Raw genomic sequence first — 14,811 nt, 5'->3', positions numbered from 1 at the left:
TTTACTTCTGCTAAAACGAAATCGTTCACATTTTATTATTTCCAAATATTTATCAGATGGTTGTAAAGTTTAAACACTATTTTTACCTGGCGTTTAACTATGATTATCTTTTTCTGGATAAATAATGCCGTGTGCAAGAATTACTTATGATCGTTTTTCAAGACTCAAAACGAGATGAGTGGCCACCGTGACTTAAATAGGTTAAAAGCCATTGTTAAATCAGTGTTTCATGATAATAAGCGCAAAAAAAGTTGTGAAGGTAACTATTATACACTATGGTAAATGGAAAATAAGATAGTCCTAAAAAGTATTTCGCCGTTGAACATTTTTGTTATTTTCAAAACCCAAATTTGGGTTATTAAAGCAGCTATCGCATCTTCGACAACTTCAAACCGAAAATGTACAGTTAAAGCTAAGAACATTACGACGTGAATTTAGTTAAAGGTGTTGGTTTTCTTTAGGCGATCACAAATCATTGAGTTATTATTACTATAGAGACGACATACCAAACAATGGAATTGTTGTAATTGCAACATGTACGCGACAAAAACGTCGTAAGCGCCGTAAAATTCATGGCGCTTACGCGATTAGGTTGCGAGATTTACTCTCCGCTTCTATGGTTTGTTGTCAAAACAACAACTCATGGCGCAAAATACTGGTTCTCGGTGCAGGTTCTATACGTTAGTAATCATAGTTCAATGTGAATAACGGCATTTATTTCACTTTAAGGTTGAAATGAATTCCAGTACTTGCCTTTCGGTCTGAATACCGCACCATTATAAAAACTTGTTAGTTTATCCTTCTAAGGCCCAATGTCCTACCTACAGTACGTCATCAATTCGATGAAATTTAAACCATATTCAATTGGAAAAGAGTTGCATTTCCTGTTACGTTAAATTTTCAAACAAATAAAAATTAACTCTATTCCTCTATTCACTATAGCCTCTAGCCGAGCAGATGTCAAAACTTGCCAAGGAAAATGCAATTTTGTTTTGTCTCACAAAGATTCAAATTAGAATAGAACAGGAGACCTTTATATAGGTCTTTGGGCGACTAGATGATAGGTTCAAATTTCAGTGGCAAATTTATGGTTTTTCATTTGTATTGACTGGGCCTTAGGAGGTTTTTGGTTTCGAACGAGTTTAAAGTCAAGTTATAGCAATATTACCTGGTAGATAGGATAGTAAAGGGTTCCGCGACAGGTCGCCTAAAGAACGCAAAGGATAGATGATGATCTCTAATGTCGAACGTTTCTAGTCAAACGTATTCAAATAGTTATTATAAGTTCTAAATATAATTGTTCTACAGTAATTTTAGCCGAAATGTGTATTTTTATTTATGTTGTAGAAACAAACTTAGTCACTTGGATACACTACAGAATACCGTGTTTTTTATTGTAAGAATATGTTGATTTCGTTATTATGGAGAATAAGTGAGTCGCTTAACTTCAAACTCGGGTAAATCCATCTGTCAGATTATGCGATTTTGGTATTAAGAAAAGGTAATAGGGTAGAGATTTGCTGAGAGGGTCAAATGGATTTACCCGAGTTTGAATTTAAGCGACACAAGTATATGAAGCCAATTAAAACAAAATTCAATTTTATACAAAAATGTTTCTTATTAAAGTCATGAGAAGCCTTCTTATTTATTTAATAATTGAAAATAATAGTGTGTTCAAGTGACATACTAAGCTTCAAATAGTTAATAGGAACAATACGCAAAAACTACAGCAAAAGTATGGAGCTAGTATTTTTGTAGTGTACAGCGACATCTAAATACAATTAGCAAAAATATCCGATTAAATCGGATTTGAATAGAAAAAACACTTAATTTATTTAGTATAAATGATGACACTCGCATTTTATCGCAAAGTATACCTAATTATGTTTTAAAAAATAGGCAAAGTTACTTTTTTTATTCAATAGGAGTTCACATGGAAGTTATTTACGGAAAGGGATCAAAACTGCAAAAAATTGTCAGTAAAATTCCATCTGTCTGTAAATGAAAAAAACAAAACAACGGGTTGCACTCCGGAAGTGCCGACAGAAGTGAAAACTCAATGACATGGTAACAATGGCAATGAGTTTTTCGATCAGGTCACGTGTCCGTCTTACGTCTTACGAATCTTACGGTCACGTGACCTGTCGCGAGTTAAACATTTTTCCCCATCACAAAAAGTGCATAGCGCCGCTAAAGAAGTTTTCCCTTCAAAAAACATTCTTTAAACTGACAATTTTTGAGGATGGATCCTTTTCGCTAAACTGCGTCAATAGTAGGTAAAGTATACGATTTCTATGAAGTTGATTCATCGCATAATAAAAATACAATATATCTTATGACAAAAACGTTTTTGTACAATCAAGTGTAAAAATATGGGTGCACAAATCATACCCAAAAAATTGTCCCATAGCTCTTACATCAGCGAATTAAGAACTATGAACATATTTTTGAATAAGTTGTCTACACCCATATTTTTACACTTGACTGTACCTCTAATAAAAACTTAACCGCGCTAGTTTTTCTTTGATGAATGCGAGTGTCAAAAAGCTCATTATTAATAATTGTTTCTCTAGTCACGAGATCTCAATCGACACATTCCACTGCGTCAGAACGTCGGGCAGCGTGATATTACTTAAATTATAAAAATAACTAGTCATAAACAATCGTGTAAGAAAAGCTTCTCTAACCTCCTCAGTCCCAATGTCCTTTTAAAAGGACATTATCAATTCGAATTTGGACCATAATGGAATGAAAGAAGGTTCCAAGTTCAAAACTGCAAAAATGAGTCTGGGACTTGGGAGGCTAAAACTAAAGAGAAATTGAACCTAGTCCGAGTTGTGCAAAGTAGGAAATAGATAAATAAATATCAGTAAAGCTTAATGTATGTTTTGTAACAAGATAAGACTCTTATGACGTACTTAAACATCTTTTCAAAATAATAAAACTTATTGCAATAATAATGTTGCAAAAAACATCTTTTCAAAATAATAAAACAACTTGTTGCAATAATAATGTTGCAAAAAGTAATTTTAAGATTATTTACATCGTTTAATTTAAGTAATTTAATTTTAAATAACTTATTTATTTGATTAAGCTAGTCGACCTTTTACCTTACCACCAAAGATATAGTGATGTGCAATTCATGTTATTATTAAAAGAGAAATAATTTGTTTAAAAGATGTTCGAAGATGAGTAGAAAAATAATAATATGATGTCTTTATAGACAAATTGTGTCTCGAAACACTTATAAATAAACATTATTATTTTATTTATCATAGTAATAATAAACGCGCATTTTTTGTTTTGTATTTAATGAAATGCGCACAATAAGTATTATTAATAATTATTGTAATGAAAAGAACTGTTTCAGCTAGTGTTTTCTGGATTATTTCGGTACAGAATGGATATTTTTGTCGATATATAGTGCGCTTTCAAATGTACATAGTACGTGAACATAATGTTAAGATTAAATGTACATTTTACAAAGAGTCCTGTTGTTTCTATTCATCTCATTTCCACAAGGAACTGTGTTGATTTTGTTATGGCATTTAATAAATAAAAGTAGAATATTCTATCCCTCTAAACGACTCTAAAGCTTCATCCTACGTATTTCACTTCACATTATAGTCGCACCAATAAAAGTCTGCAGCGGATTTGATAGCCCACGCAGCGTAAGTGTTATTTATACGTCATAATTTCATAGAAGTTTGACGTTTAAAATGACACTTGCACTGCGTGGGCTATCAAAATCGCTGCAGACTTTTTACGGTCTTACTATACGTATTTTACGGTTTACTAATGTGTTGCAGAAAGATTTTTGACCTATTTTTGTATTGCATAATGTTACTTGGCAGAAATGTCGTTTGGCAGAATTACTTTTCCCATATATCATTTAGCATACAATCATTTCGCAGAGTTTTAAAATCCAGAACCATATTTTGGCATACTGTTGATGATCATAATAGTCTTTTAAACGAGTATTAATTTCGCAGATAAATGTATTGCTTAATATTTCGGTCGCATAAAGTTATCAAGATGCATTAAAGTTAATCAGATGAATTACTTCAATCACTTGCATTATTGTGTGACACATACAAGAGATAGCATAATTGCTTTGAAATTTTTGTACTTAGGTGTTTTTTTTATTTTTTGAATTTATAATAGCCAGTATGTATATCAATATTATGCTCTAACCTAATCAATTCTTCTGGCAGTTGTTCGTTTTTGTAGGAGGTCACAGCTCTAACGTAACCTAACCCACTTTTCTGGTGGCCATTCGTTTTGTATGAGGTCGCAGTTCTAACCTAACCTAACCCACTTTTCTGGTGGCCGTTCGTTTTGTATGAGGTCGCAGTTCTAACCTAACCTAACCCACTTGTCTGGGAGCCGTTCGTTTTATACAGGAGGCCGCAGTTATTTATTTTTATTTATTTTATTGTGAAAACCAACAGCGATACAGAGTTTTTTATTTCCTTATGCTAATTTATACAATAGTATGGCCAATTACAGGTTACAAAACATTATGCCATAATGAAAGTATGCTGCAGGATGATTATGGTACATAAAATTATGCTAAACCAAAATCTGCAAAACTAATCTTCTGCTAAATAAAATGCTGCAAAATGTATAGTATGCTTAGTAATAATAATGCAAAGTAATATTTATGGCTAATTATCATTCTACTAAAAGTGTTTCTGCGATAGATGTTATGCGAAGTGTATTTCTGACAAACAATATTATGCCAGAAGAGGGGAACCCGTATTTTACGTATAGATGTATTGCATATTTATTTTCCATCGTATTTTCACGGAAACGTACGAACTTGTCTTGCTATTTCAGTCGGTCTCGGTACAAAAAGTACTGAGGTTGACCGAAGTAGCATGACAAATACGAACGTTTCCGAGAAAATATGATGGAAAACAATTATGAACTACATCTGTACGTTTCTGGTTGAAGAAATATCACTTTTGACACTGACAGATCATATCCACAACTAATCCAAATCTAATTCAGAACCTATTATTAAAATCAATTACGCCTGGATTGTGTTTAAAATATTTTTTACTTATTCTTCGCTTAACATCTTGTCTGGGTTGATAAGAACCTGGCAGTATTTTTAGTCATCTTTTTGATTTTTTTCGAGAACGATATTTTTTTGCTCTATACAGCACAACCGAGTTTTGAACCCAAGATTTTTGATCACCACACATGCAGAAAGGTTATGCTGTGTGGCGCTCCCCTTATGTTTTCATATTGAAAACGACAATTAGTTTTAGGAGAAAGTGAAACCCTGTTGATAAATGTATTAATATCCGGTACCTAAATGTTACAATCACAGGACGATCGCCTTGTCAAAATGTTGCCTTAAGAAATGATTATGGACGCCATCTGACGTTTAGTTTGGCAAGCATTAACTATCTGTCGTACGCTGAAACGACTAGATAGCGCTACTAAAATCCAAATATTATTTATAGCGCCATCTATCAGCTGTCTGGGAAACTAAATTGTTACTAACCAAAGTACCTGGTGCAATAGTAACTATTGGGCTCATTATCTGTATTCCAAACACAATATTTGAATTTGTTCCGAATATACAGGGTGCCCAGAAAATGCACTTACTGTCTGCACTTTTCTGTCTAGTGAAACACGGAACCAAAATTAGAAAAGTGCGATTATCTCGAATACCACGAAACTTTTACTAGACCTATATGTGCATTTTCTGGACCAGCTTAAGGTGCCCTGTCGGTGGTTAGAAGGTTATCCATTAATTACTGGGCACCCTGTATAGATTTTTTGAATTTTTTGACGTAGGTGCCTATGCATTAAGCAGGCCATGTGCTTATTTTATACTATGTGACATTCCTATTCAAACGGTAGTTACCACACTTTGAGTTTCCACTATATTTATTACTAGCTTTTGCCCGCGACTGTGTCAGCGTGGAACTATTAATAGGTAGGTAGCTATTATTTTATTCAATCTGCGTTTTGTTGATTCCCCATACAAACGTCAACCCCCCTTTTCACCCCCTTAAAGGGTGATTTCTTGAATGAAAACTACCCTTTGAACAAAATACAAAATAGTTACAAAATTTCAACTAAATCGTGCACCAGCGCCGGTGCTAAACCGCGCGGGCGGGACAGTTCCTATTGACAAAGTTTGTTGTGCAGTTGTTGTTAAGTCCCTATACAAAATTTCACCCCTTTAAGGGATGATTTCTGGGATAAAAGCTGTCCTATGTCCTTCCTCGTGGCTCAAACAATCTCTATACCAAATTTCATCTAAATCGGGTTAGCGATTTAAGCGTGAAGAGGTAACAGACAGACAGACAGACTTCCTTTTATAATATTAATTAGTATGGATTTAGCTACTTAATATAATTTTATCATTACCCTAATGTACAGAGTCGCCATCAGATATATCGGAGCGGCCAAGGCGGTCACAATATCTAAACACGCACTCTAACGCCCTGACAATAGAGGCGTGTTCAGATATTTGTGGCCACCTCGGCCGCTCAGATATATCTGATGGCGACTGTACACTGTATTATATTTACCAATATAATTGACATTGATTTTGTGTTGTTTCTTTAAGGCAGTATCGTTTTCTTCACAAGCAACAATAACTACATGTTTTGCATAAAAACCGGGCAAGTGCGAGTCGGACTCGCGCACGAAGGGTTCCGTACCATAATGCAAAAAAAAAAAACAAAAAAAAAAAGCAAAAAAAACGGTCACCCATCCAAGTACTGACCACTCCCGACGTTGCTTAACTTTGGTCAAAAATCACGTTTGTTGTATGGGAGCCCCATTTAAATCTTTATTTTATTCTGTTTTTAGTATTTGTTGTTATAGCGGCAACATAAATACATCATCTGTGAAAATTTCAACTGTCTAGCTATCACGGTTCGTGAGATACAGCCTGGTGGCAGACGGACGGACGGACGGACGGACGGACGGACAGCGAAGTCTTAGTAATAGGGTCCCGTTTTACCCTTTGGGTACGGAACCCTAAAAACTAGGTTTAAATTATGTTCAGTCTAATTCTACGAAGTTCTTTACCTAAGGGTGGTATTCCATCTGTCCAATATATTGGTCCAATGTGTATTGCGACTCACATTTTTGCTTAATGAGAGAGTGAGACGCATTTACATTGGACCAAGATATTGGACATGGAATACCACCCTAACTCAGAAATCTCAGAAAATAGCGCTTCGTCGGGACCAATATAAAATATTGCCTTATGTAAATTGCACATCGCATTATAAAATGAACTTTAAGCTATTGTGTTAATGTTGCATTTACATTGTAAAACTATGCAAGATATGAGCTTTAGAAATTAAGTTAAACGCAAGAAAATCGCGCTACGAGGAAGGACAAAGATCGTTTTACTCGCTGATAGGACCTCATCTTTATGTTGCATTGAAAATTGAACGCTAAACAAAACTAGATAAAGTTGATTTTAATTCGTACAATGCATAAAGATAAGAGGTTGTCAAATTAAGCTAGAATCAAATGAACATCGCTGTGCGCCGATAACGCTTTTAAATTTGAACGTTAATGTAAACGCAATAAGGTTGATTTTAAATTGTAAAATACAGTAAGGTACGAGTTAAAAAATCTAAGGTGAAGTAACAAGTCGCATTTTAGTTTTATTTCAAAAGGTATTAAGTGCCATAGAATCTTGAAGATACTTAGGACTTTTTTGTACATTTTAGAGTTGAGTTGAAATCGATAGCCTACATTTATATTTTAGAGGTAAGTGATTTGTTAACTGCAGGTCTATTAGATTTAATTTGTTACACTTTGAGAAGACGAGGAAGAAAGGAGTGTCGTTGTGAAGGTCCTTGAAGGCTGTTATTCTAGTAGTTAATGTCTTTCGATAAATAAGGTTACATCAAACCCCATTGATAATGTTGCAGTTTATTGAATTTGTCCTTGCTAACGGTAACCATAATAAGGCGTGGCTCACTCCGCAATTTCGTCGCGTCGGTACAAGTACATGCGGCCCACACCAATTTTGGTGTCTAGCTATAGTAGTTGCCGCGCACCGCTACGGAACGGACGCCTGCTCGCGCTTGCGCCACCTAGCGGTCATATCTGTCGTAGATGCGTTTTGTTAGAGAGTGAACCTAGTACCTTACCCAGTACTATTATTAATTCTGTGCCATAATATTAAGGTAGTGTATACAAAGTGTAAAAAATATGTATTCACTACCTTATTGCCCCATTACCCATATAATTATTAAGGTGGTGTATACACATTATTGGCATTTTGTCCGTATCTATAATTTCAGACGTGACTCTACAATTTATAGTGGAATTATGATTGAATGCTAGAGTTTGTGCGGAAAGAGAAGAGTTGTGGAATGTATGGGGCCCAATACATTCCACGACTTTTCTCTATCCGAACAGATGTAACATGGCAAACCTGCATGTACAGCCACCGCGCGCACTGGCCGGTTGGAAATAAAAAACTAAGGGTTTCGCCGTCTTTTGTTTTTTCTTCGTAAATTTTTCCTTTGGAAATGTTGTCGGATATAGCACAATTCTGTAATTATTATTTTAATGCGACTGTATGGTTATAATTAGTGATAAAGTTTAATACTAGGGCTGCCACTAATGCAGGTAAAGTTTGTATAATTGTATATATAGCATTAAGTTTAGGTTTATGTTGAAATTAAACCTAATCCAAGTCTTATTTGTACGAAATGTACGTCACTGGTTCTCGTAACGGAATAAGGCTTGGGTTAGGTTTCGACTACAAGTCTAAGAACGTACGATTGTTCCAGCCCTTCCTTCTACCTTTAAATTGAAGAGCTACTTATTACTGTTGCTGCTTATTATTTGGACGTTTGCTGCTGAAGCTTTTCTTTACCCACGGACCTCGCTGAGCCTGCGTTGCCAAAGCTGATTCCCGCACCCGCGGCCTAAGTTGATCGTACGGTTCGACAAAGAATGGGATTCAAGAACGTTAAGGCCAGTGACGATATTTTATTGGTTTAGATTCAAGTACTGACAGAAATTAGTTTATTTTATTGTACATATTTTTCATATTATATTATTTACTATAAAGAACCTAGTTTTCATTTACCGCTCTAGCTAGCCGGTTACACAGACTAGATGAGACGAAGTTATGTACAGTCAGCAGCAAAAGTTGCTAAGCGGGCGAGGTGTTCAAAATTACATTGACGCGCTCTTATTCTCTTAACAATAAAGTCGCGTCAAGATCATTTTGAACACCTCGCCCGCTCAGCAACTATTGCTGCTGACTGTGCTAAAGTACTGTACTGTACCTATTTTTGCCGACCCTTATTTTCAAAGACCTGACAGGACATTAAAAACGGGGTTTGTTCATTTCATTACACTACATGAAATACTGCCCGATTCGAACTTTAAGATACGTCAGTTAATAGATCTAGAAACGATATGGATTAGATGTGTCAGTGTCAAAAGTGACGTTTTTGTTTGAAGAAACGTCACATTTGACACTGACACATCTAATCCATATCGTTTCTAGATCTATTAACTAACGTATCTTAAAGTTCGAATCGGGCCGATATTGTAGTGTGCCTGACGAAAAAAATCAAAATAATAAACGTGAGGTTATGTGGGAGAGGGGGGTAGCCAAAAAACCTCACCAAATATCACCATGGGTGAGGGGGGGTCAAAAAGTAGCCGAAAACGGCTCGCGTGATTTGTGCACAACCCCTAAGTATGAGTTGTGAGAACAACTAGTCGACGATATATCTAACAGACATATTATCTGGGAGACCGACCATACTTATAATATCTGGGAGACCGAGCTTTGCTCGGAAAACATATAAAAACTCAAAATGCGCGTTTTCCCAGAGATAAGACCTAGCTAGATCGATTTTTCGCCCCCGAAAACCCCCATACAGCAAATTTCATCGAAATTGTTAGAGCCGTTTCCGAGATCCCCGAAATATATATATAAATCAATATACAAGAATTGCTCGTTTAAAGGTATGTATTATGGGATAGTTTTACACTAATCGACTTAGCCCCACAGTAGCTCAATAAGGCACTTTGCATGGTAATTTGTATTAAAATTTGATTTAGTTTTTAATTTAAAGTATCTTACCTTATATTAAGTATAAGCTTAAGACTTAAGATAATTATGATAACCTTGTACTTAAGAGCCAACGGGAGTGGTCATTTCTCCATACAAACGTACTCCTCGTTTTCCTCCGTGGGTTTTGAAGCTAGAGCAATGATTTTTTCAACACAGATTAATATTGTCAATATCTGTGTCGGACCGTTTTGCTTTATTTGATATTTTTGTTTTTTAAGGCGCTAGAGCCCTTCAAAAATGGCCAAAATGGCCTAATTGACTATGCCGCAATGAGAGGCGTGGCATTCAAAACTGATATCAATTAGCCAAAAAAAGCAAAACGGTCCGACACAGATAATTTCATAATCATTTAGATTTCCAAATTTGGTTACGATTGGTTAAGTTTTGGAGGAGAAAACAGAGGAGTACGAAACCTCGATTTATGAGATTTTTACGCAGGATTTTTCGCCTTGTCCTTATCGCACTACTTTTAGGTGCCGCTTCCGTTAGCGAGACGGGTATATTTACCTAAAATATTTAAAACTCAGCTCCTGTTTCGTCTTAATGGAAGGGCGGAGCCTTCTGGCAGTAATTGTTTACTTAAAAGAAGGTTCTTGTTTTAGTTCTAGTTAAAACGTATTATTGTGTAACCAATAAATCATTTTTCATTTTCATTTTCATTTTTTCATTAGTGTGAGTACATTTGCCACTTTTTTTTTTTTTACTATTATTATAGTTGTAGGTCATCGCTTTCAATATTATATAAATTATTTTACTTATGAATTTTTCGAACGATGTTTTTGTTATTTCTTTTTCTATTATTTTACATTTGCCACTAAACGCAAGTAGCAAGGAGCAAATGCATGAACTCGCAATACACACTAATCAATGTGTGTGTAAACAGCCCCCATTGTGAAGGCCAGACACACTTACGTATTGACCTTACCGTATTCTCAAGTTGAAACAGATTTTACAATGTCACTTACGGTTGTTACACGTGGTGGGGCAGGAGGTAGGTATTACGATATATAATACGAATATAAGTACTATTAAGGCAATTGTAACTATTGTACGCGGAGATAAAGTAGAAGAGAGTAGGTAAATACATGGCATTTATGATAGCAGGGTTTCCCTGCGAAGTTTATGATAGCGAGGTTTCCCTGCGAACTATAATTTTATTCATTGGTGCAATCTGATTTTCTACTAGTTTTAAGAACATCTGAATTTTCATAATATATTTTTTTTTATAAGATATGATATTTATATACTACTATTACCATACGGAGCAAATGTAATGTTACTAGATGTCAATTTTTATATCCAACACCCAATGACTCAGGAAAAAATATATCTGTGATAAACGCACAACTAAATGCCATTGCCGGGATTCGAACCCGGGACCTCCGGCTTCGTAGGCAGGGTCACTACCGACTATGCTAGGATCGTATATAAATATTTACGCTATTTGTTTATTAACCCGGAACCTCTAGCATTTAAGTTATTCGCTATTTTTATTGTGCCAAATTAATACGTGTCCTTGAGGAGTCCGAAAATAAACATTCTAAGTTTATCAATATAAAACCAACCCTTCTCCCAGTTGAATAAGTCGACCTTCGAAAAAAAAACAATTAAAAAATAAACATTTGTATTTATTATGACATTTATGACCCGAAAAAATTTGGGCAACACTTAAAAAAATCAGTGTGGCCTCCGGCAACGGCCTTTACAGACCAAACAAAAAGCCTTTTCAGACTTTAAAGCAGTGAAAAATATACAAAAGGTCAGTGGAGCTTTGAGGTGTATGAGCGAGATGGGGTATTGGGAGACAGCGGTGTGAGAGAGAGATGGGTAGCTGAAAATCAATTTATTAGGCAGTGACGTAGCGCGCGGCGCATGCGTGGTGCGAGAGTTCCCGGGCGTGGGTTGCCAGCGGTGGAGAAAATGGTGGGAATTCGATTAAAAAAAGAATAATATAAAATTAAATATTTTTTTTTGAAGTGATTGTTACATTGCGACTTTAGCCATAGAGAAATAATTAAGCTTAGAAAGCTCACTTCTTATATTTAGTTTTACTTATTCTTAGATTAATTTTTAATTTTAATTTATAAGTAATTTGTCTGTTTATTTGTTAAATACTATCTGTTTTACTACTACTACTACTACCTACTACTATATATTTTACTTCATAAATAGATAAAAATCTCATTTATAATAAGTTTATAGCGATTTTTGCGAAAACTTATTTGTAATAAAACTTAAACTTATAGTTAGTATTCATTTTTAAAAGAAGTATAAACGTATTAATACGTATAGGTTATACGTTTTATCATACCTACATTACCTAACTTATTATAATGATATGAAATCCGCCGAAGCCGATCTAATACTTCCCTTGTTATGATTAAAAGTTGTTATTTTATGATTGTTATAATATAGGCAGCTAGTGTTAAGCACTGGGACATTTACTTTACCTTCATTTCCGAATATTAGCTTTTTTGAGCATGTATTAATTTTTATTATATATTTGATATGAAATATGAAGTAAGGAATCTGCTGTATGGAGTGAGAGCTACTTATTTCTTTATGCTTTAAGGCAAAACACATCCACAATTCCACATACATAAAAAATCTCACTCCGTATTATTTTAATCTCAGCTGTAGCAACCCTGATCTGGGCGGGCGGCCCGAAATAGACGTGGGGGGCTTCAGTAGCCACGCCGCCTCGGCCGCGACCAGCGAGCCATGGCGTCGGTCGCCGCGTGGTTGCCCTTCGCTCGCGCCGCCGCGATCGGCTGGGTGCCCATCGCCACGCACCCCCTCCCGCCCCCACCCGTCCCCAAAGACCGACGGCGGGCAGAAGACGAAAAACTCCTCATTAACGTCTCCGGAAGACGGTTCGAAACCTGGAGAAACACACTCGAAAAATACCCTGATTCCTTGTTGGGATCCACAGAAAGGGAGTTTTTCTACGATGAAGACAGCAGGGAATACTTCTTCGATAGAGACCCTGATATATTCAGACATATACTTAATTATTATAGGACAGGGAAGCTCCATTATCCAAAACATGAATGCCTCACAGGTTACGATGAGGAGCTAGCGTTCTTTGGAATACTACCTGATGTGATAGGCGATTGTTGCTATGAGGACTATAGAGATAGGAAACGTGAGAATGCCGAACGGCTGATGGATGATAAGCTGAGTGAGGCAGGGGACCAGAGTTTGCCGCAGTTGACGGATTTGAGGCAGAAGATGTGGAGGGCGTTCGAGAACCCTCACACGTCGACTGCCGCTTTAGTATTTTATTATGTGACCGGGTTTTTCATCGCGGTGTCCGTGATGGCTAACGTGGTTGAGACAGTACCTTGTGGGCATCGGCCGGGGCGCGCGGGGACTCTTCCGTGCGGGGAGCGATATAAGATTGTGTTCTTCTGCTTGGACACGGCTTGTGTCATGATATTCACGGCTGAATATCTTCTCCGCCTGTTTGCAGCGCCGGACCGTTGCAAATTCGTGCGTTCCGTCATGTCAATCATTGACGTCGTAGCCATCTTGCCATACTACATTGGCTTGGGTATCACTGACAACGACGACGTGTCTGGAGCGTTTGTGACCCTCAGAGTGTTCAGGGTGTTCCGTATATTCAAGTTCTCTAGGCACTCCCAGGGTCTCAGGATCCTTGGTTACACCCTGAAAAGCTGTGCCAGCGAGCTGGGTTTCCTGGTATTCTCGCTGGCCATGGCCATCATCATCTTCGCCACGGTTATGTTCTACGCGGAGAAGAATGAGCAAGACACGAATTTCACTTCCATTCCTGCTGCCTTCTGGTACACCATTGTCACCATGACGACGCTGGGGTGAGTTTTTTCTTTGTTCTGATACACATTGGTGAATATAGAAACACAGTATACATTTCAATAAAATTGTAAATAAATAAATATTGGGGACATCTTACACAGATCGACCTAGCCCTGAACTAAGCATAGCTTGTACTATAGGTACTAGGCGACGATATAAGCATACTTATATAGATAAATACATACTTATATACATAGAAAACACCCATGACTCAGCAACAAAATAAATATCTGTGTTCATCACACAAATAAATGCCCTTACCGGGATTCGAAACCAGGACCATCGGCTTCGCAGGCAGGTTCACTACCCACTAGGCCAGACCGGTAGGCAAATTGTTGCTTGATAAAGACCTATTTTGAAGAAGCTACCAATAGGTAGCTAGTCAATAGCTATTGTCAATAGACTAGCTATACAATTCTTTCTCTACGTCTATTTTTTTTACATTCAACAAAGCAATTTAAGACAGTAATGTCGATATTGGTGCAAAGTACAAAGCACTTCTAAGTCAGGTTATAATAAAATTCTGCTTCTTTTCTCACATTAAAAGTCATTCTCACAATCTTAACCTCCTAAGTCCCTGCGTACAATTTTTTGTACATATTCCAAAATCTATTTTGAACTTTTATTGTGTAATTAAGGGTTCCAATTTCAAAAACAAAACAATTGCTTCTGAGTCTCAGGAGGTTAAAAGGATTATTCTGTTTTGATGAAATTGAAATTGCATATAAAGATCGGTACTGTCAGATCTGGCAAATAATATGTGATGTTTTCACTTTTACTTTTCATGCGATTATAATTATAATTTATAATTACCTATAGTAATATTTATATTATAATACAGTTTCTAATCAGCGATGAGCAATAAAACGGGTACCGTAACG

General features: G+C 36.4%; 1 protein-coding gene across 3 annotated transcripts in view; it reads left to right on the top strand.

Annotated features, from left to right (window-relative positions):
• The first annotated feature begins 12,710 nt into the window (after positions 1 to 12,710).
• Positions 12,711 to 14,811, top strand: part of LOC134801462 (potassium voltage-gated channel protein Shal) — a 114,400-nt gene continuing 112,299 nt past the window's right edge. For all 3 annotated transcript variants that reach the window (XM_063774060.1, XM_063774059.1, XM_063774058.1), the window contains exon 1: positions 12,711 to 13,929. In XM_063774060.1, the coding sequence (XP_063630130.1) occupies positions 12,815 to 13,929 (1,115 nt within the window). In that variant the 5' untranslated portion in view covers positions 12,711 to 12,814. The remainder of the gene's footprint in view (positions 13,930 to 14,811) is intronic.

Source organism: Cydia splendana, chromosome 22 (genome assembly GCF_910591565.1).
Source record: "Cydia splendana chromosome 22, ilCydSple1.2, whole genome shotgun sequence".
NCBI lineage: Eukaryota > Metazoa > Arthropoda > Insecta > Lepidoptera > Tortricidae > Cydia > Cydia splendana.
This window is presented reverse-complemented; position numbering and strand designations above follow the sequence as displayed.